The sequence below is a fragment of the Octopus sinensis genome, linkage group LG7, assembly GCF_006345805.1.
Source record: "Octopus sinensis linkage group LG7, ASM634580v1, whole genome shotgun sequence".
Classification (NCBI taxonomy): Eukaryota; Metazoa; Mollusca; class Cephalopoda; order Octopoda; family Octopodidae; genus Octopus; species Octopus sinensis.
Window position 1 is genome coordinate 106,042,935 of NC_043003.1, and position 27,954 is coordinate 106,070,888.

Here is a 27,954-nt window from a genome sequence, read left to right on the forward strand (position 1 = left end):
CTTGAGCCCCAATGACCTCTTCATGCATTGAATACATATTAAATTTTATTAAACTTCACCAATATTTTTCAAGCAATGAACAATTTTCCTTGAAACAATGATATAATTTGTCGACTTGGAACTTATTGCAAAGCTCCATAATAAACATCATTTTTTGTCTTCCCATTCGGGGGTCAGTACACTCTTTCTGTCTAACCTCTCTCTCTCTCTCTCGCTCTTTCTGTTGGTTGTTTTACCTCTCACCATCACCAGTACCATCATCATCGCCACAACAACTACCATACACACACCATTCAGAATTTTGACGCCACCACCAACACCTTTAACTTCAATGCCTTCTCCTCTACCACCATCACCATTGTCTTTCATGTCCCTTACTATTACCGTCATGCTTGACCACCTCAGCTACAACCACCACCACCATCATCACCGTCACCTCCGCCTCTATCACAACTACAGCTCATACTATTACTATCACCTCATTACCAGCCCAACTGTCAATCTACGACCACCTTCACCGTTTTTATGCCTACTAGTACTCTCGCCCCAGCAAAAGGAATAGTAGAAGTGTCATTGAATAGTGAGTTTTAAGTTTGTTCCTTCTCGAGCCATGCCTGGCTCATAAGGGCCGGTTTCCCAGTTTCCTTGGCGTATAGGTTCACCACCTGGACGGGGCACCGGTCCGTCGCAGGTGAGCTGCAAGATGCAGAAGGAAAGAGTGAGAGAAAGTTGTGGCGAAAGAGTCAGCAGAAGTTCGCCATTACCTTCTGCCGGAGCCATGTGGAGCTTAGGTGTTTTCGCTCATAAACATACACATCACCCGGTCTGAGATTCGAACCCACGATCCCTCGACCGCGAATCCGCTGCTCTAACCACTAGGCCATGTGCCTCCACTGAATAGTGAGAGAGGAGGTCAAAGTCTGACACACAAATTCGTTTTGGCATTTATTATATATATATATAATATATATATTGGTAAAACGGTAAGATAACCAAAGAAAGAAAGAGACCTCAATATTATGTAAATATAGGAAATTTATCTATACAATAATATGTTACATTACTCGGTAGTCAAGATAAAACTCTTAGTTTCAGATGCCGAAGTGGGCATTCCCACTTCGGCATCTGAAACTCAGAGTTTTATCTGTGACTATCGAGTAATGTAACATATTATTGTATATATATATATATATATACACACACACATATACATACATATGTATATGTGCATGTGTGTGTGTGTGTGTGTGTGTGTGTGTGTGCATGTGTGTGTGTGTGTGTGTGTTTTATATGCTTTCACCCGGTGCGTTTTCACTCACCTTTTCCACATATTCCGGAATTATCTTCGGTATCACTTCGATGATACTAAAACAGCCTGAGCCGTTTCCGTTACACACTCCACACTGGTCTTTAAGCGACGTTCTTTTAATGAAAAATATATTTCACATTTAGCAGTTATATATGATAAGACGATGTAAGCATGAAAACATTAACGGAGGTTCGGGAATCTGTGGAACAAATGCATCGATGTGCTTCGTTCCAACTTGATAAAAACTAGAAATGCATGCTAGAACATTCTCTCATAGGCTCGTGTCCTTTTCACGAAGGTAGTTTTTCTTTTGTTTCAGCGAGTCATTCAGAAATCAAAATTAATTGCCCTAATTAATGAACACATAGAATCATGAAAATTGATATGGTTGATAAGCGATAAAAACTAACAATAGTATGCAGCTACAACAACATACACCTATGACACTTAGATACAGAATCTCTCGGCTATCGCAGGTGTTCCAACCCCCACCCCGTGATAGGTGAAAATCCACGAAGTAGAAACAGTACTGCATATTTTTGAAATCATTTCTATAATTTGTATATATTTATTTTATTATAAATGCAAAACAACACCACGGAGGAATCGACGTAAGCTTAAATAATAAACCGCGATAGGCGAACCGCGATATGGCGTGGGATTACTGTAGCTTCCATTCAATTCCAATCTTTCGAGTCTGATTCGTTTACTAGCATGCTGCTTTGCACGAGTAGCATTTCTCTCTATTCACACACACACAAACACACACACACACACACACACACACACACACACACACACACACACACACACACACACACACACACACACACACACACAGAGTTAAAGAATGGAGTAGATAATATCCGGGCTACATATGTTTCACAGCTAGCGGAACCTCCGAAGCAGTAAACCTCCAAGGGATGTGGATGCGTATACCGCAGGCTACTCTGCAGGCCAAGGATATATTGATTATGTGTTCGGACGTGACAGCTTTTAGAAACCGTTATGCTAATTGCACTTCTCAAGAAGCGCTATACGGCATTATTCATTATTCAAAATTGCACCAGCAAATCGAATTTAACCGATCAATATGGATCCATATCGATTTCTTCTTAGGGGTGATGAATAATAAAAGTGTAAATGTAATTATGTGTACATATATATATTTATATGTATGTATGTATATACGCGTGCATTCATGTATGTGTGCGTGTGTATATGTATATGTATATGTCGACATGCATACGGATTAATGCATATGTGCATACATACATATATACATATACATATACACACGCACACATACGTATGTATGATGATGTCTGTGTACGTGATGATTTGTGCCTATGCGTAAATGTATGTAAATAAATGTGAATGTGTGTTTGTATGCATACATATACATGTATGGACGTACAGATGAATGTATGAACACGTGTAGGTCTATATGTGTGCAATTATGTTATATACATACACATTTTCTCAACTTTATACACAACTTACAAAGGTACTTTACTTCCTTATTTTATTTATATTGTACTTTATTTACATTGTACTTTATTTTTATTGTAATTTACTCTATAATCTCTATTTATTCATTCATTTATTATTCTGTTTACCTAATCAATCCTACCTCCAACCAATCTGCAAACACCTGTATAGATACAAACCATAAATAGTATCATTTAGTGTACTACAATGAACTTACAAACGAACATACATAACATCTAGTGGTACTTTTTGTCTCTGAAGAGATTATGCTCAAAAATATGAATATAATACTTAATTAACTTCACTGTGTATAATCGAAACAGCTGTAAGGGATAATGATCGATTTGTTACAGATAATAAACACTTATTAACTTCAAAATCTCCATTTTCTTCTTTTTTCCTTTGCATTTATAGAAACTACAGTTTATATGCAAACCTATTATTTTAAGGAAATCAATTCCCCAACAAAATATTAGTTATTGAACCAGTATTTCCTTGGATGAATCATCCCGTCAAGAGGCTAACATAACCTCTAACTGAATACATACATATACATACATACAGAAATATATATTAATCTATATATATATAATATATTCTATATATATATATATTATATATATTATATATATAATATATATATATATATTATATATATATATATATATATATATATATATATATATATATATATATATATATATATATATATATATATATATATAGGCGCAGGAGTGGCTGTGTGGTAAGTAGATTGCTAACCAACCACATGCTTCCGGGTTCAGTCCCACTGCATGGCATCTTGGGCAAGTGTCTTCTGCTATGGCCCCGGGCCGACCAATACCTTGTGAGTGGATTTGGTAGACGGAAACTGAAAGAAGCCTGTCATATATATGTATATATATGTATATGTATGTATGTGTTTGTGTGTCTGTGTTTGTATTCCTAGCATTGCTTGACAACCGATGATGGTGTGTTTACGTCCCCGTCACTTAGCGGTTCGGCAAAAGAGACCGATAGAATAAGTACTGGTCTTACAAAGAATAAGTCCCGGGGTCGAGTTGCTCGACTAAAGGCGGTGCTCCAGCATGGCCGCAGTCAAATGACTGCTGAAACATGTAAAAGAGTAAAGAGTAAAGAGTATATATATATATATATATATATATATATATATATATATCGCTGAGGCATTGCGAGGCTAATAAACCGGTGTCGAATTCAATGTATGTGTATTTCAGAACGAAATGTTTGCCGAGTATAGAGTGGTAATAAGGAAGGGAGATGACAAAGGAATAATTGATTGTCTTATGAACTTCATAATATATACACACACAAATACACACACACACACATATCTGTTGTACTTTCCTAATTTTCTCTATATATACATAGTCACTTAAATACCTAATAAGATTATTTGACTTACCCGTTAATTACGCCAGCGCAGTCGGTACATGTAGCATTATTTCCATTACATACGCCACAAGCGTCTTTGAACCCATCAGGTAAAGTTTCATTCCATTGCACGCATTGGTTACATGTATAGTTGTTCTGGTAGGCTTTGTACGCTGTTTGACCTGTAATAGGTTGAAAAAATATAGATATAGAATATATATATATAGTAGGAAACTAGCAGTATAGCCCAGCGTTGATCGGGCTTGTTTTCTTTTCGACCCTTTAGAAGTGGAATTTTTGAAAAGTAAAAATTTTGCATTATGTAGCTTGTTATTCTCTTCTAGTGAACATTCTTCTTGTTGAAATACACCGAAAAATGGTGACGCAGCAGTCAAAAAATCGTAAAAATAGGGATTTTCATAGAAAAAAAGCACCTTTTTGATGTAAATAATTTTTGGTGTTAACATGGTTCGATTTGAATTTTTTTCTTCTACGAAATGAGGAGCAAGCCTTCTTCTATCATACTCTCAATTTTGGTCAATTTGCGCCGCAGGGTCTCGGAGGAGATAGTGTTAGTTGAAGGCTACCAAACCTGCCACATATACAGACAACTTCAGCTTTATATAGAGAGATTTAATTGTTATAATGATTAAGCAGCGATATGAATGTGTGACAAAAAAGAATCCCCCATTTCTGTTATTCTCCTGAACGAAGTCAAAATTCTCATCGCCTCTTAAAGATGATTTCGTTGAAGGAATTGGAAGACCAGTTACATAGGCTGAACATATGGAATGGAAAGTATAAGACAGGGGTATTGTGAGAAAAAAGAAGGGAGACAAACGGAGAGGAAGGAGATAAAGAGGGGAAAAGAAGGTAAGAGACAAAGACTTTTCCTTCTTTTCTTTCTCTCCACCCCCCTTCGTCTCTCCATCGCCTTCCTCAGAGACGCTTCCTCTTTCCTGTTAATTTAAGAGACAGAATTGATAATTTTGCTTAGTAGCGAGATAACAGATGGCGACGAAAGGACTTAGACAAACTAATCTGATTACTAAACGATTAAGCTAACATTCGATTGGTTAAATGTCTAACTAATAGACCAATAGTAATGATAACGGAAGTGGAAAAGAAGTAGCCCGTATGTTATCATTAGAGATACAACAGCAAGACACACACACATTGATAGATTACTACATGGATACATGCGGATGTACGTACATATGCACGTACGTACATGCATACGTGAAGGCGCGTGGCTTAGTGGTTAGGGCATTCGGCTCACGATTGTAAGGTCGTGAGTTCGATTCCGGGTGACGCGTTGTGTCCTTGAGCAAGACACTTTATTTCACGTTGCTCCAGTCCATTCAGCTGGCAAACATGAGTTGTACCTGTATTTCAAAGGGCCGGCCTTGTCACACTTTGTGTCACGCTGAATCTCCCTGAGAACTACGTTAAGGGGTACACGTGTCTGTGGAGTGCTCAGCCACTTGCACGTAAATTTCACGAGCAGCTGGGACCCTCGTCGTCGTAACCGACGGAGTGCTCCTACATGCTTACATATAAACATACATGTGTGTGTGAGTGGGGGGGGTGTATGAATATATATACATGCATATATGTGTGTGTGTGTGTGTGTGCATGTGTGTGTGTGCATGTGTGTGTGTGCATGTGGGTGTGTGCGATTGCCGCCGTTTATTCGTTTATTCGTTCTCAAATATAGGAAGACGATGCTGGAACGTCAAGCGATGCATGTGTATGATGCTTTTTAAGTGAGAGGCTTTGCTCACAACCAATTTCACTCCCTGAAAAACGATGGCAGATACCCCCAAAAGACCTACTCAACATTGACTGCCTTGGAACCGCAGGTTTCACGTCAGTGTTTTTCTACTCGTATAGCGATGCCCTAACAAGTACTAGGGGTCACTCACTCCTGGTGATGTAGGACACCATGCCTACGTTTTGATTCTCATGCTGCTCTGCCGACTGAACCTGTTGTGCCTAACCACTGTTGAAAACATGTCAACCACCCTCTGCGCAGCCGCTGCATTTTCTGCACCAAATTCATCAGTATATCGATAATATATTTCTTTATTGCCCACAGGGGGCTAAACATAGAGCGGACAAACAAGGACAGACAAACGGATTAAGTTGATTATATCGACTCCAGTGCGTAACTGGTACTTATTTAATCGACTCCAAAAGGATGAAAGGCAAAGCCGACCTCAGCGGAATTTGAACTCAGAACGTAACGGCAGACGAAATACCTATTTCTTTACTACCCACAAAGGGCTAGACACGGAGGGGAGAACCAAGGACAGACAAACGGATTAAGTCGATTATATCGACTCCAGTGCGTAACTGGTACTTATTTAATCGACCCCGAAAGGAAGAAAGGCAAAGCCGACCTCGGCAGAATTTGAACTCAGAACGTAGCGGCAGACGAAATACTGCCAAGCATTTCGCCCGGCGTTATTGCTGCAGGACCAACCGTGATCCGTGAGAAATAGCAAGACCAAGATTGTGTACACAGTATTGGATGGGGGTTGACTTTAAAGAGTTCATCCGTCCTGTGACAGTTTTGTTTTTCATCTTGCAGGGTTCCCAACCACCCTCCTTTACTAACCAAGCTTAGTGGGGTCGCAAGTTTAGTCGCCGCCGACCCGACCAAGCAGCAGCTTGAACTGGATTATATGTTAGCAGTAGCGCTCACAAACAACCTGACAAATACATACATACGCACGTTCATAGACTGATAGATAAATAGATATTTTTTTGTGACCCTCTTCGGTCATAAATGACCGTGGGATTGCACCTAGAAAGTTACCCTCCGAGTCACAAGTCTTGGCAAGGTTGTTTATGGAAGACCAGCAGTCGCCCATGCATACCAGCCTCCCCTCTCCACGCCACCGATGTTACCCAAGGGAAAGGTAAAGGCCGATACAGCTTGGCACCAGTGACGCCGCAGCTCATTTATTAACGTGCAAGTGGCTGAGCACTCCACAGACACGTGTACCCTTCACGTGGTTCTCGGGGAGATTCAGCGTGAGTGTGACAAGGCTGGCCCTTTGAAATACAGGTACAACAGAAACAGGAAGAAAGAGAGAAAGTTGTGGTGAAAGACTACAGCAGGGTTCGCCACCACCCCTGCCGGAGCCTCGTGGAGCTTTAGGTATATTAGATCAATAAACACTCACAATGCCCGGTCTGGGAATCGAAACCGCGATCCTACGACCACGAGCCCGCTGCCTTAACCACTGGGCCATTGCGCCTCCAGATAAATACATATAGATAGATAAATATAGATACATAGACAGACAGACTGACAAACAGATAGATAGATAGATAGATCTGTAGTTTGGTAGGTATGTAGGTATGTCGGTAGGTAGCTAGCTAGATAGACAGAAATACCTGGTGCGTGGCAAGTTCCTGCGCAATCTTGAAAGTCGCTTCCATTTTTCTTTTCCCCATTGACACAGTATCCGCAATTGTCTTTATATGCTGTACCATTGCAAACATCGTTGCAATCAAAACCATATTTTTGTGTTCTATTAGTCACACCGCCCACGCAGTAACCACAATCGCTGATAGTTGCAGTACCATTACATGTCCCTGAAACAGAAATTAGTAATTAATGTTATTCAGAGAATAATTGTTTTGCTTCATTGTTGTTAACTACTGTCGAAGAAGAGCGAAAAAAAAAAACAGATGAAGGACTCAAAATATAAAAATAAAGCATATATAATAATAATAATAATAATAATAATAATAATAATAATAATAATAATAATAATAATAAAAAATAGGAGGGAATATTATTCCAAACTTACAGGGAAAAATTCAATTTAGAAATACTAAATCAAATTTCACAAAAATATAATATATATATATATATATATATTATATATATAATATTATATTATATATATATATACACGGGGGCGTTCAATAAGTAATGCCCCTGACCCACTTGCAGTTGTTTGATCTAGCTGAAATTTTGCATGTGCACTTATTTATACCTCTATAGATTAAGTGGCGAATTACAGCTCTGAACTAATTGTGGTTTCTGATTTACAGGTGTTTGAACTGAGTCAAGTGTGAAATGGAGCCTGTTGAGTGTCGAGCAGTGATCTGGTTTTTGTATTTGAAAGGACGCACACCACGGGAGACTTTTGATGAAATGAAAGTAACTTATGGTGATGATGCCCCATCATATGACCTTGTAAAACGCTGGCATTGTGAATTCAAACATAGTCGGAACTCTGTGGAAACAGCTCCCAGATCTGGTCGCCCCCTTCTGCCGTTGATGAGACGTCTGTCCGTCAAGTTGAGGCTGCCATTTTGGAAGGTCAATGCATAACTATTCGCCAAATAGCCCATAAGGTCAAGATTAGTACCGGGTCTGTGGAAACTATCATTCATGACCATTTGCATATGCAAAAGGTGTCTGCCAGATGGATTTCCAGGTTGTTCACACCTTTCCAAGCAAGAACGCGTTGAGTGCTCGAGGATGAATTTGGAGATGTGCCAAGAAGATGAGTCAAAATATTTCAAAAGACTGATCACACAGGATAAAACCTGGGTCCATCACTATGATCCATAGACCAAAGCCCAGTCAATGCAGTGAAAGCACCGTGACTCACCTCCTCCAAAGAAGGCAAGGGTGCAGCCCTCCGCTGACAAGGTTATGCTCACAGTCTTCTGGGACCAGGACGGAGTAGTGATGACAGATTTCCTGGCAAAGGGTACCACAATTACAGGAGCCTATTATGCTTCACTTTTGAGGAAATTAAGAGAAGCTATCAAAATCAAGAGGCGGGGCAAGATCAGCAAAGGCATCCTCCTCCTGCAGGACAACGCTCCGGTCCACAACTCGCGTGTCGCCAGATCAGAAGCACAGGCGTGCAGCTATGAACTCCTCCCCTTGCACCCTCTGATTTTCACCTCTTCCCAGCCATGAAGTTGATTTTGAAAGGAAAGCGTTTCCCAGATGATGCAGCCTTGATTTCTGAAGTCACGTCGTGGTTGGAGGACCAAGCTGGGGTCTTCTACAAAAACGGTCTCCAGAGTTGTATCAAACGATGGGAGAAATGCATAACTCTGGGTAGTTCCTATGTAGGAAAAGACTAATAACTGTGCCAAGTGTCGTTGCTCTACTGCTATGGGAAGTGGGTCAGGGGCATTACTTATTGAACGCCCCTCGTATATATATATATAAATTAAATAAAAACCACCTTTTATCAATTCAATAATGAATATATATATATATTTATAATGTGACCGCGTGTGTACCGTTGGCGATTTGTTTTCCTCAGTTTTCCCTTCTTTGGATCTTTCCTTTTGCTATGTTTCTGACGAAGAGCTCCGCTCGAAGCGTTAAACCCTCCTTCTTTCCTGAGCGTCCAATAATAATACTATACTTGTTCCACGTCCTCGCGTTGTTGTGTTTTCATGTTTGGATTAGCTTTGACATTCATTTAACAAACATCCTAAATTAAACACCACATGGATTTAATCACATGGATCTTAATCCGCCAAGGTAATTTTTCCAAGGACTATCATTGAACTCGAGATACACAAAGACTTTACAATCTATCGGTGTACCTATTTTTTAATTTTTGTATATGTTTATTATTTTTTTGCCAAAAACATTGTAATTTTCTTTTTTCCCCATCCTCAATTATAAAAAAAAATTTTCTTTTCACCTTACAATTCTTGAAAAGTCGCATTGCGACGAAAACCGGTTGGAATTAATATATGTATATTAAAAAAAAATTTTCTTTTAATTTTCCATACACCCATTTTCATTAATATTTACCTTCAACTTAGCATTCTGCCTTTTTATAATTTTTCCTTGCCTATCATTTCTCCACGCGCGGTCAACACAACCCCACCATTTATTGATTTATATATATATATATATATATATATATATTGTTAATCCAAACAAGAAAGCACAAAAAAAAACACAACGCGAGGACGTGGAACAAATATAGTATTATTGGACGCTCGGGAAAGAAGGAAAGAAGGAGGGTTTAACGTTTCGAGCGGAGCTCTATTGATATATTGCTTATTTAACTGTAGCGTTACATAAGTGTCTAATGTCTAATATCTCCGCTACCAGACAACGCTATCGCATGGGTTTCCCTTCCTGAAGCTTCAAATGTAATTTTGTTGTTGCTCATAGGAAAGATTTTTAGTTGCTGTGTTTCAGACCTAGCTGTGTTTCAGTAACAAATATATGCACATTAACAAAAATATAGGTTCGGGTTATTCCACTAACAGTGCACGGTTTAGAAAGGTAAGACCTACCTCATCTAATAATTCAAAATGGTGCAATTTGTTTTAGAAATATCGCGCCAAAAAACCACTATACGAAGAAATACAGAGCAAATGTTGAGTTACAGGCACGGTATCAAATTCTTTGCTATTCTCTTCGGACAAAATGACAGAGCATCATTTGCACACCAACATATTGGCTTAAACAATAAAATGTGCGAGATCTGTCTTCAAATTTCTGGACGCTTGCTGCTTTCGTTGTTTGGTATTTCAAACACATATATTAGAAGATAAACGGCGTCTTTGAAAATCCAAACAGCGAATATTTAGACACAATACAAAAACTTCTTTTCAGAGATTTCGTGTCGGATCTTTTCAGTTTGAACGGCAGCTTTTTCTAGCGGAGTCATATGAAATTGTCACCCATAATTATGACCCTAGTATCGATCTATTGCATTTCAATCTGTTTTAGGGTTAGGGTTTGTTAGGGTTAGGGTTAGTGTTAGGGTTAGGGGTGGGGGGAAGGGTATCTTTTTTTTTCTTCACAAATGTAAATAAACCCAATCTGTTTCTTAAACGAGGGACATATTCATACGGCACAGAATGTTTTTTTTACCTCAATGGACGTCAGTGATTGGTTGAAATTGCAGAAATTGAAGAAAAAACAACAAATATCTTACAAACTATAGAATTTTCTCAATAAAGCCAAGAGAAAAAGATGTTTTATAAACACATTCTACCAGTATACGAAGTTTAAAATGTTTTAGTTACCTAGAAATTATGTTAAAAACTGCCGTTCAAACCGAAAAGATCCTTCGTGTCATTTTGTTTTTTGAGTCTTTTATTATATAATGAATAACTTTTAATTTAAGAAATATTGCGACTGTATCAAGAAGGTTTTGCAAAAATGTGTGTGTGTGAGAAAGAGTTTGTATAAGCATGTATGTATTCTTACTATATATATATATATAATATATATATATATATATATAATATATATATATATATAATATATATATATATATATAACTTCTACAACTAAACTTTATCAATCTCCTGACCACCATGTTTGGTCCGTAACCTCTATACATCCCTTATCTTTATATTTTTTTACATTTTTATCATGTTTATTCCTATTTTTATTTTTTTACTTTTTACTTTTATTTCTGTTTCTATCTTTACTTTATAACCTTATGCCTTTACATTCATTTATATTTCTTTATATTTCTTTATATTCTTTATACCCCCTTTACATCTCCTTATATCCCTTTATATCTTTATACTCTACATTTTATATTTTCTATACTTACACTTTTTATACATACATTTTTATCCCTCGTCCTGAATTCTCGCCCCTCCATCTTCACGTCTATATATGTATTTATTTATTTACATTACTTCAACATCCAAATTTCCTCATTCTACATTGAGAGAAGAAAGAGATGGACGCTTCAATTCTATGCTGTTGCCGCATTATGTAGTACGCGAATGAGAGGATTTGCATCCCCAACCAAGAATTTTTGATGTAACACATGTCCTTGTGGAAGCTGTTGTGCGCGGCTGAAGAAGGCCACAGACATACATTATGCATTGTTATAAATCTGTCTAATAAAGGCCCGAAACATATGTACCGCTGAATCCTTGGCATCATGTTTTTATTTTGATCAATTTACTCCACCACCTGCACCACCAAACGGTATACACAGGTGCTTATAATTATCAAGTACTCACCCCGAATTTCTATATATATATATATATGTGTGTGTGTGTGTGTGTGTGTGCATGAATGTATTCATGAACTATGCATATGTGTGTGTATATGCGTGTATATGTGCATGAGTGCGTGTGCGTTGGTGTGTCTAAGAGCAGGAAGAGACCTTTTCTACTTCATAAACGCAGCTCCTTGAGATTTTTGTTCTGCATCGACTTAGAAGCAGAAATACAGCGAATTGGTAATTTGTCCGCTGAAAGTGCGCAACCAAAGATAGATAAATATAGATACATAGACAGATAGATTACAATATTACTTCTAACCGGGTGAGTCAAAAATAAACGAAGGCTTCTGAAAATAATTATACAAAGAGACTAATTCAATGAAACCCTATTTGTAACATCAAGTTAATGAGGTTTTTTTTTTTTTCTTCATAAATCCATTGATTCATGTTCTATAAGGTAATTAACATAAATACTGTCTTTGGATTCATTGGTGATCAATAATTACAATAATGAATACATTAGTATTGATATGTTGAGGTCTATTCATTGATAGCTAGACTTTTGTTATATACTTAGACATTAGATAATTTATTAAAGATCTCTATGGATTATCTAAAAGTGATGCTAATATTATGCTAATATCACCAAAATAAACAAAATCAATTTTATTTACTTATATTATAAACCCAGCTTGCAATCAAAGGAAAACCACTTAGTGATATTAATGCACGCTGCGCGAGTAAAAAGTACTTTACCTGCATACGGTGAAAATGATATTACTTATATAAGCAAAAGGGCGGCGAGCTGGCAGAATCGTTAGCACGCTGGGTGAAGTGCGTAGCCATATTTCGTCTGCCGTTACGTTCTGAGTTCAAATTACGCCGAGGTCGACTTTGCCTTTCATCCTTTCGGGGTCGATAAATTAAGTACCAGTTACGCACTGGGGCCGATATAATCGACTTAATCCGTTTGTATGTCCTTGTTTGTCTCCTCTGTGTTTAGCCCCTTGTGTGTAGTAAAGAAATAGGTATTTACTCTGCCGTTACGTTCTGAGTTCAAATTCCGCCGAGGTCGACTTTGCTTTCATCCTTTCGGGATCAAAAAATTAAGTAGCAGTTGCGTAACTGACGTCGATCTAATCGACGCCCCCTCTCTCCCCTCTCCCAAAATTTCGGGCCTTGTACCTAGACTAGAAAACATTACTTATATAAGCAAAAAGAAAATCCAAAAGGAGTGGCTTTGTTGTCGCTGCACCTGCTTGAAATTTCCCGCATATAAGTAAGTACTGTTTCAAGTCCCAGAATTCATAGGGCTGACTATCTAGTTTCCATGACCTATAAATGAACGAGATCTCAACATTACCCCTGGATGAAATACTGGTCCGTTCAGTGGACGGGAACAACGTGAAATGAAGTGTTTTGCTCAAGAATACAATGCACGTTCCAGTCTAGGAATCGAAACAATGACCTTACGATCGCCAGTGCAAAACTCTAACCACCCATGCACTCTCACCTCCCTTGTATAACCCCCACCTCCAAACCCCAATGAAAAAGGAAAGAAAAAAAGACACATTAAACAAGCATGCGCAGTCGTGGTTATTTCTTTACTGCCCACAAGGGGCTAAACATAGAGGGGACAAACAAGGACAGACAAACGGATTAAGTCGATTACATCAACCCCAGTGCGTGACTGGTACTTAATTTATCGACCCCGAAAGGATGAAAAGTAAAGTCGACCTCGGCGGAATGTGAACTCAGAACGTAGCGGTAGACGAAATACTGTTAAGCATTTCGTCCGGCGTGCTACCGGTTCTGCCAGGAGGCCGCCCTAAACATGCGCAGTCGTGGTTGTGTCGGAAGAAGCTTGCTTCCGGTTGAAGACTCTGGTCGTGTTTTGTTGCGCTCTGTAAGTTGTTATCTTTTATTGTTGAAACTGTTAATTATTGTAAACTCTTGTTGAAAATGTAGGTACTAGTAGCGTAGACTGGACCCGGTTTGCGCAGACGCGCGTCCGTGCTAGCCAGACGTAGGCAGTCGATCCTACGAGCTGACTGGCGCATGCACGATATATACGATATATACTTGTATCGATATATACTTGTATATATACGATATATACAAGTATATATCATATACAAGTATATATCGATACAAGTATATATCGATACAAGTATATATCGATACAAGTATATATCGTATATATCGTGCATGCGCCAGTCAGCTCGTAGGATCGACTGTCTACGTCTGGCTAGCACGGACGCGCGTCTGCGCGTGTGCGCAAACCGGGTCCAGTCTACGCTGCTAGTACCGAAAATGTATTTGTGAACTGTTGCCTGTTTGCAGGTTGTGTTGGAAAACTTTATTCCTCGGTAATCCGGGGAATAGGGAGCATTTCTGTAACCATTTGACATTTGTTTATTTGTGGATTCATCAACGGAGTGCATTTTTTAAAAATTTAGCCTTTGTATCTACTGTTGAACTTCGACCCTTTCTCCTTTTGGGGGTGGAATTTAAACAGTTGTTCCTACTGTGGTGCACCTGAGCACTGTATACAATAATTTCATTATTATTATTATTACGAGAAATTTATTTTTTGGAATGTGAAAAAAAAAAAATAGAGAAACAGGAGTGGCTGTGTGGTAAGTAGCTTGCTAACCAACCACATGGTTCCGGGTTCAGTCCCACCGCGTAGCATCTTGGGCAAGTGTCTTCTACTATAGCCTCGGGCCGACCAATGCCTTGTGAGTGGATTTGGTAGACGGAAACTGAAAGAAGCCCGTCGTATATATGTATATATATATATGTGTGTGTGTGTGTGTGTGTGTGTGTGTGTGTGTGTATATGTTTGTCTGTGTTTGTCTCTCTAGAATTCCTTGACAACCGATGCTGGTGTGTTTCTGTCCCCGTCACATAGCGGTTCGGCAAAAGAGACCGATAGAATAAGTACTGGGCTTACAAAGAATAAGTCCCGGGGTCGATTTGCTCGACTAAAGGCGGTGCTCCAGCATGGCCGCAGTCAAATGACTGAAACAGGTAAAAGAGTAAAGAGAGAGAGTACAATTTTCTTTTGAAAATAAAAAAAACTGTATTCCGCTGTTGTAGGCTATTTATTTGAGCTACACCCCTCCAACTGACAGGGGTGGAATTTGAACCTATATTAATTCTAAAAGAAATTTTGGAACTATGTAGGAAAACCTAGGTTTTTTTTGGTTTTTGTTTTTGCTTATGGTTTGTGTACGAGTTGCACGTGCTTTTTTGTGCGACGTTTTTTCCTCTCGTGACGGAGAGACGTAGAACAAGAAGTTGTGAAGGTGTAAGTTGTTCTAGCATTGAAGGCTGCCCCGGTACTACTAGCGAACAGTGGTCCCGCTGCGCGCATCCGCGCAAGCTAGTCGTAAGTAGTCGATCCTACAACGACTTGCGCGTATGTTTGTATTTCAAGGCTGAATCCATATCAAAGAAAATTAAATAATATTTTTCAAACAAAGTAAATAAAACGCAAAGTAAATAATTTTTAAAACTAAGTAAATAAATTATTTTTATAAACAAACTAAGGTTAGGATTAGGGTTAGGGTTAAACAATTAGGGTTAGGGTTAGGGCCAAAAAGTCGTTGTAGGATCGACTACTTACGACAAGCTAGCGCAGATGCGCGAGTGCGCGCACCGGGACCACTGTTCGCTAGTAGTACCGGCTGCCTCTCCTCAAAATATGTCGTCATCGGAGATGGTGGTATGCTTGAAGAAGATAGACACGTATTTGGAGGAAAGAACTTATGCTGCGGCGACGGAAGAAAAGTCCCTGAATTCCAGAATGACTAGTTTTATTTCCTTTGTGTTTTTTTATATTCCTCCCGGTTCACATTTAGAAATATCTCGTGAGAAGTTTTCATCCATTTATGGTCATTCGCTCTTAGGATCTCATGCAGCAAACCCTCCACTTAGTTTTCATATTTTCGTACTCAAGAGGTAACTTGCTTAATGGAACGCTCGTTAATTATACCCTAATTAACAATCCTTCTACAGTGAAGGCGTATGGCTTAGTGGTTAGGATACTCGACTCCCGATCGTTAGGTAGCAAGTTCGATTCCCGGCGGCGCGTTGTGTCCTTGAGCAACACGGTTGATTTGTTCCTGTCTATTCGGTTGGTAAGAATGAACTGGACGTGTAATTAAAAGGGACAGCCTTGTCACATTCTGTATCACGCTAAATATTCCTAAGAACTACGTTGAGGATACGCATGTCTGAGGAGTACTCAGCCACTTGCAAGTTAATTTCACAAGCAGGCTGTTTTGTCAACTCGAACACTCGTCGTTTGAACCGACAAACCGATGCTTCTTTCATTTATTCATCCTCCTCCTCCTCCGGTGTTTACTCTTTATGCTAGTGATTGTACCTACCCATTTTGCCTATATATAGCAAGACCATCTGAGAGAGAGAGAGAGAGAGAGAGTTAAGTGCCTTGGCTACAGGAACAGTGCAGACATCATTGAGGATTCATACGATGTCTTACTCTTCACCAGACACTCTGTCATCCTATTAACTTGGTCAATTACATCACAAATAGTCTAATTCCTTTTTACCCCAACCTACTTCCGCGTATCCTTGATTAACAGGAGCGTTGGTTAGTTTAAATTTCTGGGTCGTTGAACCCCCATCAGTCAGCTTGGGTTAATGACGTTTTGAACACAGAACATGATAATCTATAGAATAGCTCCTTGCCTATACCAGGATCAATTCAATATTTGATTTGTAAATTACGGAACCCGTATACACCTGTCCATTTATCTATTTTCTCCGTCTACTATTCCTGGAGTGGTCATAGGGGTAGAGTCCTCACACACCTCCTCCACAGGGTCCTATCAGAAGCAACTGTCATATCACTTTAAGGCGGCGAGCTGGAAGAAATATTAGCACGCCGAGCGAAATGCTTAGCGGTATTTCGTCTGAAGTTACGTTCTGAGTTCAAATTCCGCCGAGGTCGACTTTGCCTTTCATCCTTTCGGGGTCGATAAATTAAGTACCAGTTACGCACTGGGGTCGATATAATCGACTTAATCCGTTTATCTGTCCTTGTTTGTCCCCTCTGTGTGTTTAGCCCCTTGTGGGTAGTAAAGAAATAGGTATTTCGTCTGCCGGTACTTTCTGAGTTCAAATTGCGCCGAGGTCGACTTTGCCTTTCATCCTTTCGGGGTCGATAAATTAATTATCAGTTACGCACTGGGGTCAATATTATCGACTTAATCCGTCTGTCTGCCCTTGTTTGTCCCCTGTATGTTTAACCCTTTGTGGGTAGTAAAGAAATAGGATTCCGAAGCATGACCAATTGAGATTATGGATATTCTCCAACCACCTTGTTCTGGTTCTGCCTCCACGTCTCTTGCCGGCTGGCTTGAAGAATCTACTTTGCGATTCTTCCTGCGACGGTCTAATTACATATCCATAGTATCAAGGCTGTGACTCTTCTCCGCAGAGAAGTAGCGGTTCGACCTGGAGTGATTCCTTGATCTCTGAACTAAGCCCACCTTTGAGTAACGAATCTCCAAAGATCCTTCGAAAGAATTCCATTCAGGCCACTTGGATTCGCGATCGAGCTCTTTTGGTTATTATCCAATATTCAGGACCAAATCCATTCTGTCTTGTGATGGTAAACATACAGGAAACACAAAGCAATTTGGGATTTATCTTTTTTCTATTTGTGCTTCGCTTACTTTTTCTTGTTTCCTGCTTTTCGTTCTTCCTTTTTCTATTCCTTATATTCTTTCTTTCTCTCTACTCTCTTAGTCTGTTCGTCTCTCATTCTCCGTCGGAAGTATCATGTATTTCTTTTGCTTGGTAAGCAGGGCTTATATGGTTTGGTATCTCATAGCGCAGCACCAACCAGTCGAGGGATACAAAACTCATGACATATCCAGAGGAGACAAAGAAGCAGCTTACGCGTTCGTCGATAATTCTTCAATTCACAAACTGATCGCTTTTGGATTGTTTTTGTAAAAGTTTGTCAGAAGGGTAATGGCCATGATGGTTCTGGGGATCTCTGGGATTGGTGAGCAAGAGAGAGAGGGGGAGATGGCATGAGAAGGGGGAGAGAGAGAGAGAGAGAGAGAAGTGTAATTCTAAGGGGACATCAGAAAAAGAGATTGTGTGTGTGTGTGATATTCATGATATTTTCGAAAAGGGAACAATTCCTAAAAGTAAATCGGAACGACCACAAACGCGAAATTGAAACCAAATTAAACCTACAATAAATTTGAAAAAAAAAGAAAAAACTATTAGTTTCTTGGTGACTAAGTAGTAAGACCCTATTTTGTAGAGGAAATGATAAGGGCAAAGTTGTGACTGTCAAACCCTTTTCAATGATATTCGCTTCATAGAAAATATTTAGGGAGTCAGAAAAAATGCTTAGTGGTATTTCTTCCGGTTCTCAGCGCAAGTGTCACCGAGGTCAGCTTTGCCTTTCATCATTTCAGCGTTGATAAATAAATAGTAAAATACTGGGATGATAAAATCGACCAAGCATTTCTCCCTAAAACTGTTGGCATTGCCCTAAAATAAGAAAGTGTGGAAGCACTCCGTCGGTTACGACGATGAGGGTTCCGGTTGATCCGAATCAACGGAACAGCCTGCTCGTGAAATTAACGTGTAAGTGGCTGAGCACTCCACAGACACGTGTACCCTTAACGTAGTTCTCAGGGATATTCAGCGTGACACAGAGAGTGACAAGGCCGGCCCCTTGAAATACAGGTACAACAGAAACAGGAAGTAAGAGTGAGAGAAAGTTGTGGTGAAAGAGTACAGCAGGGATCACCACCATCCCTGCCGGAGCCTCGTGGAGCTTTTAGGTGTTTTCGCTCAATAAACACTCACAACACCCGGTCTGGGAATCGAAACCGCGATCCTATGACCGCGAGTCCGCTGCCCTAACCACTGGGCCATTACGCCTCCACAAAATAAGAAAGAACTACATAGAGAAAAACAAATCCAAATGATGGCTAAAATCACGTAAGATATTTTTGATATTATCTGGACGGTGTCATAGACTTACCTGCACAGTCGTAAGTGAGGCAGTTCAGGTTCTCGGTTGTGGAATAACTCTCTGAAAAGAGAAAATTAATTAAAAAAATTAATAGCATATCCAATAATTAGAAGCTCTTACTGCTAAAAGTTCCACAAAATTTCATGAAAATTGAGGCAAAAATATACAGGAGTGGCTGCGTGGTAAGTAGCTGGGCGGCACCTTGGGCAAGTGTCTTCTACTTTAGTCTCGTGAGTGGATTTGGTAGACGGAAACTGAAAGAAGCTCGTCGTATATATATATATATATATATATATATATATATATATATATATATATATTGCATGACAACCAATGTTGGTGTGTTTACGTCCCTGTAACTTAGCGGTTCGGCAAAAGTGACCGACAGAATAAAGTACTAGGCTTACAAAGAATAAGTCCTGGGGTCGATTTGTTCGTCTAAAAGGCGGTGCTCCAGTATGGCCGCAGTCAAATGACTGAAACCAGAAACAGAATAACAGTCCACTCGTGCCAGTCCATTTACAAGATAAAGGTGCATTCCAGAAGTTCTGAGACTGATTCATGAAAAGACATTTAATAATTTCGAAGAAGTGTAAAACTCTAATCTCTTTCAAAATAGAATCTTCTGAGTGTAATTCAGTTGTTGTAGCGCTCCAGACTCTTCGTGATGGCCCTTCGTCACCCTATCAATGACTTCAAAATAACTGCCATCGAGGATCTCCTTGGGCCTGGAAAATAATCAACAGTCACAGTGTTCAAGCCCTAAACTGGAGGGGACAGTTTTGATGCCCACCACTGTCAGTTTGTTGGTTACCAGGATGGAAGTGTGGACCTGGTGCAGACGTTCTGGCCCTTTGCAACGAAGTCTCTTTCCGAACTCCCTCAAAACCTCTACAAACTACACTTTGCTGACCGTCTGACCAGAAGGAACGCAGCGGAAGTAGATGCCCTTGCTGTGGAAAAATGGGACCCTCATGAGCTCTCTCGGTGGACTTGCTTTGCCTGGCCTCTTGCGCCAATGGAAAACAAATGTTCGGCTTATACAAGTTAATCGAAAAGCAATCTGGAGAATTCCATCAGTTCCTGTCGTATTTTGGCTCAATTTAACGCAAAACTTAATGGTATGCTCTTTTACGCTTTTACTTTTTTCAGTCGAAGAAATCGATCCCAGGACTTTGTAAGCCTAGTACTTCTATCGGTCCTTTGCCGAACCGCTAAGTAATGGGGACGTAAACACCAACATCGGTTGTCAAGCGATGGTGGTGGGGACAAACATAAATGCACACACACTCATATATATATATATATATATATATATATATATATTTATTTATTTTATAGAAGGAGCTTCTACAGGACTAGAACTGTTTCATTCAAAAGAAATCATCAGGAAGAGCTTCCTGATGATTTCTTTTGAATGAAACAGTTCTAGTCCTGTAGAAGCTCCTTCTATAAAATAAATTAATTTACTCTGCTATGTATTGAGTACCTTATTTACTGTGGTTAACCTCGACTCAACCCGGGACCTACATATATATATATATATAATATATATATATATATATATATATATATATGACGGGCTTCTTTTAGTTTCCGTCTACCAAATCCACTCACATGGCTTTGGTTGGCCCGAGATTATAGTAGAAAACACTTGCCCAAGGTACCACGCAGTGGGCCTGAACTCGGAACCATGTAGCTGGGAAGCAAGTTTCTTACCATACTCCTGTATGCCAAGCTTCCAGTTTGTCTTCACGCCTCAACTGCATTCTGCAAACTAGTCAGCTGTGACAAGTAGTGTTTTGTAGGAAGTGTTCTAAGTGCCCTCCCTGCCGTGTCCTTCAATGAGGAATCAAAAAGTTGGCAGGTCAGCTTATTAGATGTTTAGTGATGCTATAATAAAACTGCAATGATCTAGGAGAGCCATAACTATCTCTCCAAAAATAAAATAAAGTCCGAAGACTTGTGGAATGTCCCTTGTTTTATCAATAAGAAATGCTTCTGGGTCAAATAATTTAAGTTTGGTTGTTCAATAACTTCAGAATCTTGATGCAATAAAAGTAAATTATATCTATGTGCGTGCCTTTGTGCTTGTTTCCTACTACGGCTTGACAGCCGGTGTTGCTTTGTTTGCGTTCATGTAGCCGGTAAAAGAGACAGAATAAGTGCCAGATTAAAAAAAAACAAACGAAGTACTGCGCTTGATTTGTTCGACTAGATCCCTATCAAAGCTTTACCTCAAGCCATAGTCCATTCACGGAAACGAGTAAAAGATATGTATGTGTATATATACACACACACATACATACACTGGAGGCGCAGAAGTGGGTGTGTAGTAAGTAGCTTGCTTACTAACCACATGGTTATGGGTTCAGTCCTACTGTGCACCTTGGAGAAGTGTCTTCTACTATAGCCTCGGGCCGACCAAAGCCTTGTGAGTGAATTTAGTAGATGGAAAATGAAAGAAGCCCGTTGTATATATATATATATATATATATATATATATATATGTGTGTGTGTGTGTGTGTGTGTGTGTGTGCGTGTGTGTGTATGTATGTGAGTGCGTCTGTCCCTCATCGCTTGACAACCGATGGTGGTGTCTACGTCCTCGTAATTAAGCGGTTCAGCAAAAGAGACCGATAGAATAAGTACTAGGCTTACGAGGAATAAGTCCTGGGGTCGATTTGTCCGACAAAAGGCGGTGCTTCAGTATGGCCGCAGTCAAATGACTGAAACAAAAGAAAACATGCATACATACTAACAAGCATACATAATTTTCACATCAACAGTGATGTAGACCGAGTCTGCCTAAAACGAAAACAAGGCGGCAGAGGCTTAACACCCATCCCAAATGCCTTTGAATGTCGTATCTTATCCCTTCGGCAACATCTTTTAACCACCAATTGTCGAAGTGCATTCCTTGGCCAAGTTTGCATACATGAGTCTAATAACATCATAAGACTTGGAAGGCAGCTTCTTGGGCAGCATTCCTTGTCTGATAAGCTTAAATATTTGGCCAAAGAAGTCGCACGACTCTACCGCAACATATCAGATGAAAGGATGAGCGTATATGAGCAGGAAACGATGCATGGATATGTTCGTAGAAAGCTCAGAGATGATCATCAGAACAGTTTATCACGGACCAACAACCGGATTACTACCTCCCACTTTGAAAGGTATACGTTTGCAATCCAGGAACAGGAAATATCAACCAAACACCTGATGCACAAAAGGGACAGAAATGCAGGGAAAGCAGTAAAATGTAACAACCGAAGCAGATTTTGTAGGGTTAACACCGCAGATATCATCCACACCATAAGCAGTTGTCCAAAAATGTATTATCTACCGATAAGACATGATGCTATAACTAGGACACTCGAAAGGATAACCCCGAGGACAAAGAAATAAGAACCCACAGTATTGTAAAAACCACAGCCACTCATAAAAGGAATACTGGTGGACTGTACCAGTGAAGACCTCAATAAAATGTAAGCACAACAGACCTGATATAATGATTAGGGATAGAGAAGAGAAACTGTACAGTTGTGGAAATCAGCTGCCCAGAGGATGTTAACATAAAGCTGAAGATCAGTGAAAAAGAGAACACCTATGCTGAACTATTGAGAAATCTGCAGTTACTCTATCCAGATTACATGTTCAGGTTTGTACTTGTTATTGGGGCGCTGGGATATGTAACACTGCCTAAATACGATGGCTTAAGCGGCCAAAACTTTGGAGTCACTGTCAATATTATTCATGTTTAAGAATAATACACACACGCACGCACACATATATGATAGTGTACATAAAATAGTAGAACATGATCCTATGTAATAACTAGAAATGCCATCAGCAGTTACTGTACATCTATAAACTGTTTTCCTGAGGCATTGTCCTTTAATACACGCACGCAGTTAGCTGTCACTCGAAAACGAGTCTGGCCAGGTAACTTGTACCGTGCTTTCACTGTTTCTTTTAAGTGCCTATGCCGTTGCGAGCAGACATAGGCACACGGATCTTCTACACAGGAACCGGCGAAATATCGTGGCTGTTGACTGCTGGAGAGAGAAGGAGAGCTGCCCTAGCACTAAGTTGCTACTCAGTTACGAACTAGACTGGAGTAACGTGGAGATATGTATACGCGTGTGTGTGTGTGTGCTTACGTACACACATACATGCACACATGGTGGTTGTCTACTCTTTATGCAGAGTCTGACCACTTCTTGTACCCACATCTTAGATCCATCATGGCGTCTGATGTGGCTTTTTAAAAGGTCACAGATTCACCCTCTTGATCGCAACATTCTTCTTTAAATCTGGCTTCAGTCTTGCATGTGTTATCCTGGCCTCCTCAGACGCTTTCACTCCACTCCACACTTTAGTTCGCCATCCAGCTCGATCCGAAGTAAGGGTTTCTACGGACTTTGGATCCATTCAAAGTGACTCTGTGGTAGTCCTTATGCCGTCCTTAAACCTCCTCTTTAAGTTTGCACCGATTGCGTTTCCTTTCTGCAAGCTCGCCATAAAATAGCTGTTTGGGTGTGTGTTCATCCGCCATTCGAACAATATGGCCAGACGATCTCATTTGATTTTTCAGAATCATGCCTGCAGACGCAAAGACATCTGTGTCTGGAATAAAAAAGCTCCATTTAATGTTTAATATGCGGCGAAGATATTTTTGGTGGAATCGTTCTAACAATTTGAAATGTCTTTCATAACACGTCCATGCAACAGGAGTGGTAAGACAAACGATTTGTAAAGAACCAATTTTGGCTTGTTATTTATATGTCGTTGGCGCCAAACGCGTGACCCCAAACCACCAAATGCTTGTGCTGCCCTTTGAATACGCAGATGTATTTCTGTGTCCAGATTTCCATCATTTTGTATAGAGCTTCCAAGATAAATGAGTCGTTACCCTTAATGAATACATACACACATGATTGAATACATACATATCACTGTGATCACCGTGACCGACCAGGCTATCAGATGTTGTTACATATCGCTGGTCACAATGCGCTTCACATTGTTTTAGCCCTCAAATGACGCCACCCTGCTGGCTAAGCGAGCAGGCCAACAGAAGTAAGAGTGAGAGAAAGTTGTGGCGAAAGAGTACAGCAGGGATCGCCACCACCTCCTGCCGGAGCCCCGTGGAGCTTTGGGTGTTTTCGCTCAATAAACACACACAATCGAAACCGCGATCCTACGACCGCGAGTCCGCTGCCCTAACCACTGGGCCATTGCGCCTCCACATACATATACATACGCAGATGTATATACGTGTATGTGACTGTCTGTCTGTCTGTCTGTCTGTACACACTTATGCATTAAGTTCTGTCACGCCAATAATTTGTTCTTACAACATACACAACACACTCAATCACTGCCCCTTTTTGTTTTTTTTTTTCATTTTCTTCTGTTTTTATGAGTATGTCTGAGCGGAAATAAATTACTTGGGCAGGTGACTAGAAAGTTCAACTCTAATCCGATAGGCAAACATGACGATGAACACCACGAAGACAATTAATCCTCTTTAAATGTTTATTAGGCTTGTCTTTTGTAATGGAATTAGTTCGAGAACAATGGCAAATACTGTCTCTTAATTATCTTTGCATATTGTAATATGGAACACAGGGATTATGATGTTTCTGTTAAATGTTTTTATCGCCGAGATTTTCCTCAGCCCGCCCATATTAGTGTTTGATTCGCTTAAACTGTCTGTGCAAGTAATGACATCAATGACTCGTGACTTATATCTCCTTGGCTATGACTGTCGCTGCTGCCACCACTTCTGTTGTGGTTCATCAACCTTTATTCAATAAACTTCTGATCTGCGCTGGATTAACCATTGAAATAAACACGTCCTTAGAGCATCAAGAGAAGCAGGACGCCACAAAGTTGGTAAATGTTTTACGGTACAAAAGAAATCATTTAAAACTTTGCTAAAATTATATTCAAAGTGGTTTATATAGGCGCAGGAGTGGCTGGGTGGTAAATAGCTTGTTTACAAACCACATGGTTCCGGGTTCAGTCCCACTGCGTGGCACCTCGGGCAAGTGTCTTCTACTATAGCCTCGGGCCGACCAATGCCTTGTGAGTGGATTTGGTAGACGGAAACTGAAAGAAGCCGGTCGTATATATGTATATATATATATATATATATATATAATATATATATATATATGTGTGTGTATGTATGTATGTGTGTGTTTGTCCCCCTAGCATTGCTTGACAACCGATGCTGGCGTGTTTGCGTCCCCGTCACATAGCGGTTCGGCAAAAGTAGACCAATAGAATAAGTACTGGGCTTCCAAAGAAGAAGTCCCGGGGTCGAGTTGCTCGATTAAAGGCGGTGCTCCAGCATGGCCGCAGTCAAATGACTGAAACAAGTAAAAGAGTAAAAGAGTATATGATTGGAAATATAATTTTGAAGTGTCCATGGTGTCAAAGTGAGGATCGGATCAAAAACTTTCGAATTTTTTTTTAAAAAAGAAAACTTCCCAAATATAATGTGGATGAATACAAAAATGAATATTATTTTCCATCTTTTTGTTAGTTTTGCTTAGTTTATTTAGATTCTTTTTTTTTATCCTTTTACTTGTTTCAGTCATTTGACTGCGATCATGCTGGAGCACCGCATTTTAGTCGAAGAAATCGACTCTGGACTTTGTAAGCCTAGTACTTATTCTATTGGTCTCTTTTGCCGAGCCGCTAAGTTACGGGGACGTAAGCACACCAACATCGGTTGTCAGGCGATGGCGGACACACACACACACACACACACAAAACAAATATATATATATATATATATATATATATATATGACGGGCTTCTTTTCAGTTTCCGTCTACCAAATCCACTGACAAGGCTTTGGTCGGCCCGAGGCTATAATAGGGTCACTTTCCCAAGGTGTCACATAGTGGGATTGAACCTGGAACCATGTGGTTGGTAAGCAAGCTACTTACCACACAGCCACGCCTGCGTCTTATGATTTACTACCGTTTACATTTCGAATTATATAATAATAATATTAGGGAGTAAATTCCACCAGGATCACCCATATCCTTCATTCTTTCGAGATCGATAAAATGAAAAACCAGTGAAGCACTGGGGTCAGTGTTCTCTCAAAATTGTTTGCATTGAATCCTGAACGGGATCGGCGTCCCGTTTTGAGAAATGTTCTGATCTCGGACACTTATACGCCATTGAAACTGAGTAACCGTTCTTATGAGTCACAGGGCTCAATATAAAAAAACTTGTATATCAAAACCGCTTTGTCCGATGTTTACTTGAGATAGTGAATGTGATTTCAGGGTGATTTGGTTGCTATTTTAGATCTAGCAAATCCTAGGTGGTTTCATTATACTAATGCAAATAAGGCGGCGAGCTGGCAGAAACGTTAGCACGCCGGGCGAAATGCTCAGCAGTATTTCGTCTGTCGCTACGTTCTGAGTTCAAATTCCGCCGAGGTCGACTTTGCCTTTCATCCTTTCGAGGTCGATTAAATAAGTACCAGTTACGCACTGGGGTCGATATAATCGACTTAATCCGTTTGTCTGTCCTTGTTTGTCTTCTCTGTGTTTAGCCCATTGTGGGTAGTAAAGAAATAGGTATTTCGTCTGTCTTTACTGAGTTCAAATTCTGTCGAGGTCGACTTTGCTTTCATCCTTTCGAGGTCAATAAATTAAGTACCGGTTGCATACTAGTGTTGATCTAATTGACTGGCCTTCTCTCCCCAAATTTCGGGCCTTGTGCCTAGATTAGAAAAAAACGTTAGCACGCCGGGAAAAATGCTTAATAAATAAAAAAAAAATTCCGCCGAGGTCGACTTTGCCTTTCATCCTTTCGGGGTTGATAAATTAAGTACCAGTTACGCACTGGGGTCGATATAATCCACTTAATCCGATTGCTGTCCTTGTTTGTCCTCAAGTATGGCTACACATTACTCAAATGGTATTTATTAATTTATTTCATCAATCACTTAAGGGTGGAAGACAAAAAGGACCACTGAACTTAAATGCAGTCCTTCTCAACTCTAAAAAGCCATTGCCCTTCTTATAATCCTATTATAATGAAGCTTATGTAAATATATGCCTATAAGTCACCGAAACACTGCTATCTCTTCTCACCATCTATCGTATCCTCCCTGAGTAATTAAAACATCGACACATCGACACTCAGATCGTTCGTGTCTTTGAAGTAATGGAACAGAAGTAACTCGTACTCCTTATCTAGGTTGACTGTACACATTACAAATTTGTGATCTGCATAGCCAACCACGTTGATTCGTCAGCAACCTATGTTACCTTTATTTACTGGCCTACTGACTGACCCGATGTGGTTTGTCCATGGCCACACTGGCACATTGAGGAAATCTTGTCGCTACTTGTCGATCAGTTGAAACGATTGAGTAGGTTTGGAGGCCTTTACACCCCCTCTCTTATCAGCTAATCCAACACACTCCAGACATGCATCCAAGATAGCATTCCAGTCGCCCACTAGGACTTATATACCTGAGGAAATCTGACTTTCCCATTCCAGCCGGGGTACACACAACGACTGGTTTAAAGGTACTAGTGTCCAGGATACCCAGTTTCCGTCCAGGAAGATCGACCTTACCTTAAGGTCCAGGCCTTTCCGAAACAGCACTGCTATCCCTCTCCCATTTCGGGTTCAGTAATGCTTCTGTCAGTCGCCCCAGAACAAATGATAATGCTGAAAAGAACTTCTCTCGCTGG

The 27,954-nt window shown here is 40.0% G+C and overlaps 1 protein-coding gene across 1 annotated transcript in view; it reads right to left on the minus strand.

Moving 5' to 3' along the window:
• LOC115214509 (serine-rich adhesin for platelets-like) overlaps positions 1-27,954 on the minus strand; it is a 98,205-nt gene that overhangs the window by 51,167 nt on the left and 19,084 nt on the right. The window contains exons 2-5 of the mRNA XM_036504416.1: positions 19,226-19,276; positions 7,601-7,801; positions 4,227-4,377; positions 1,320-1,422 (exon numbers count right to left, since the gene is read on the minus strand). Coding sequence (XP_036360309.1) covers positions 1,320-1,422; positions 4,227-4,377; positions 7,601-7,801; positions 19,226-19,276 — 506 coding nt within the window. The remainder of the gene's footprint in view (positions 1-1,319; positions 1,423-4,226; positions 4,378-7,600; positions 7,802-19,225; positions 19,277-27,954) is intronic.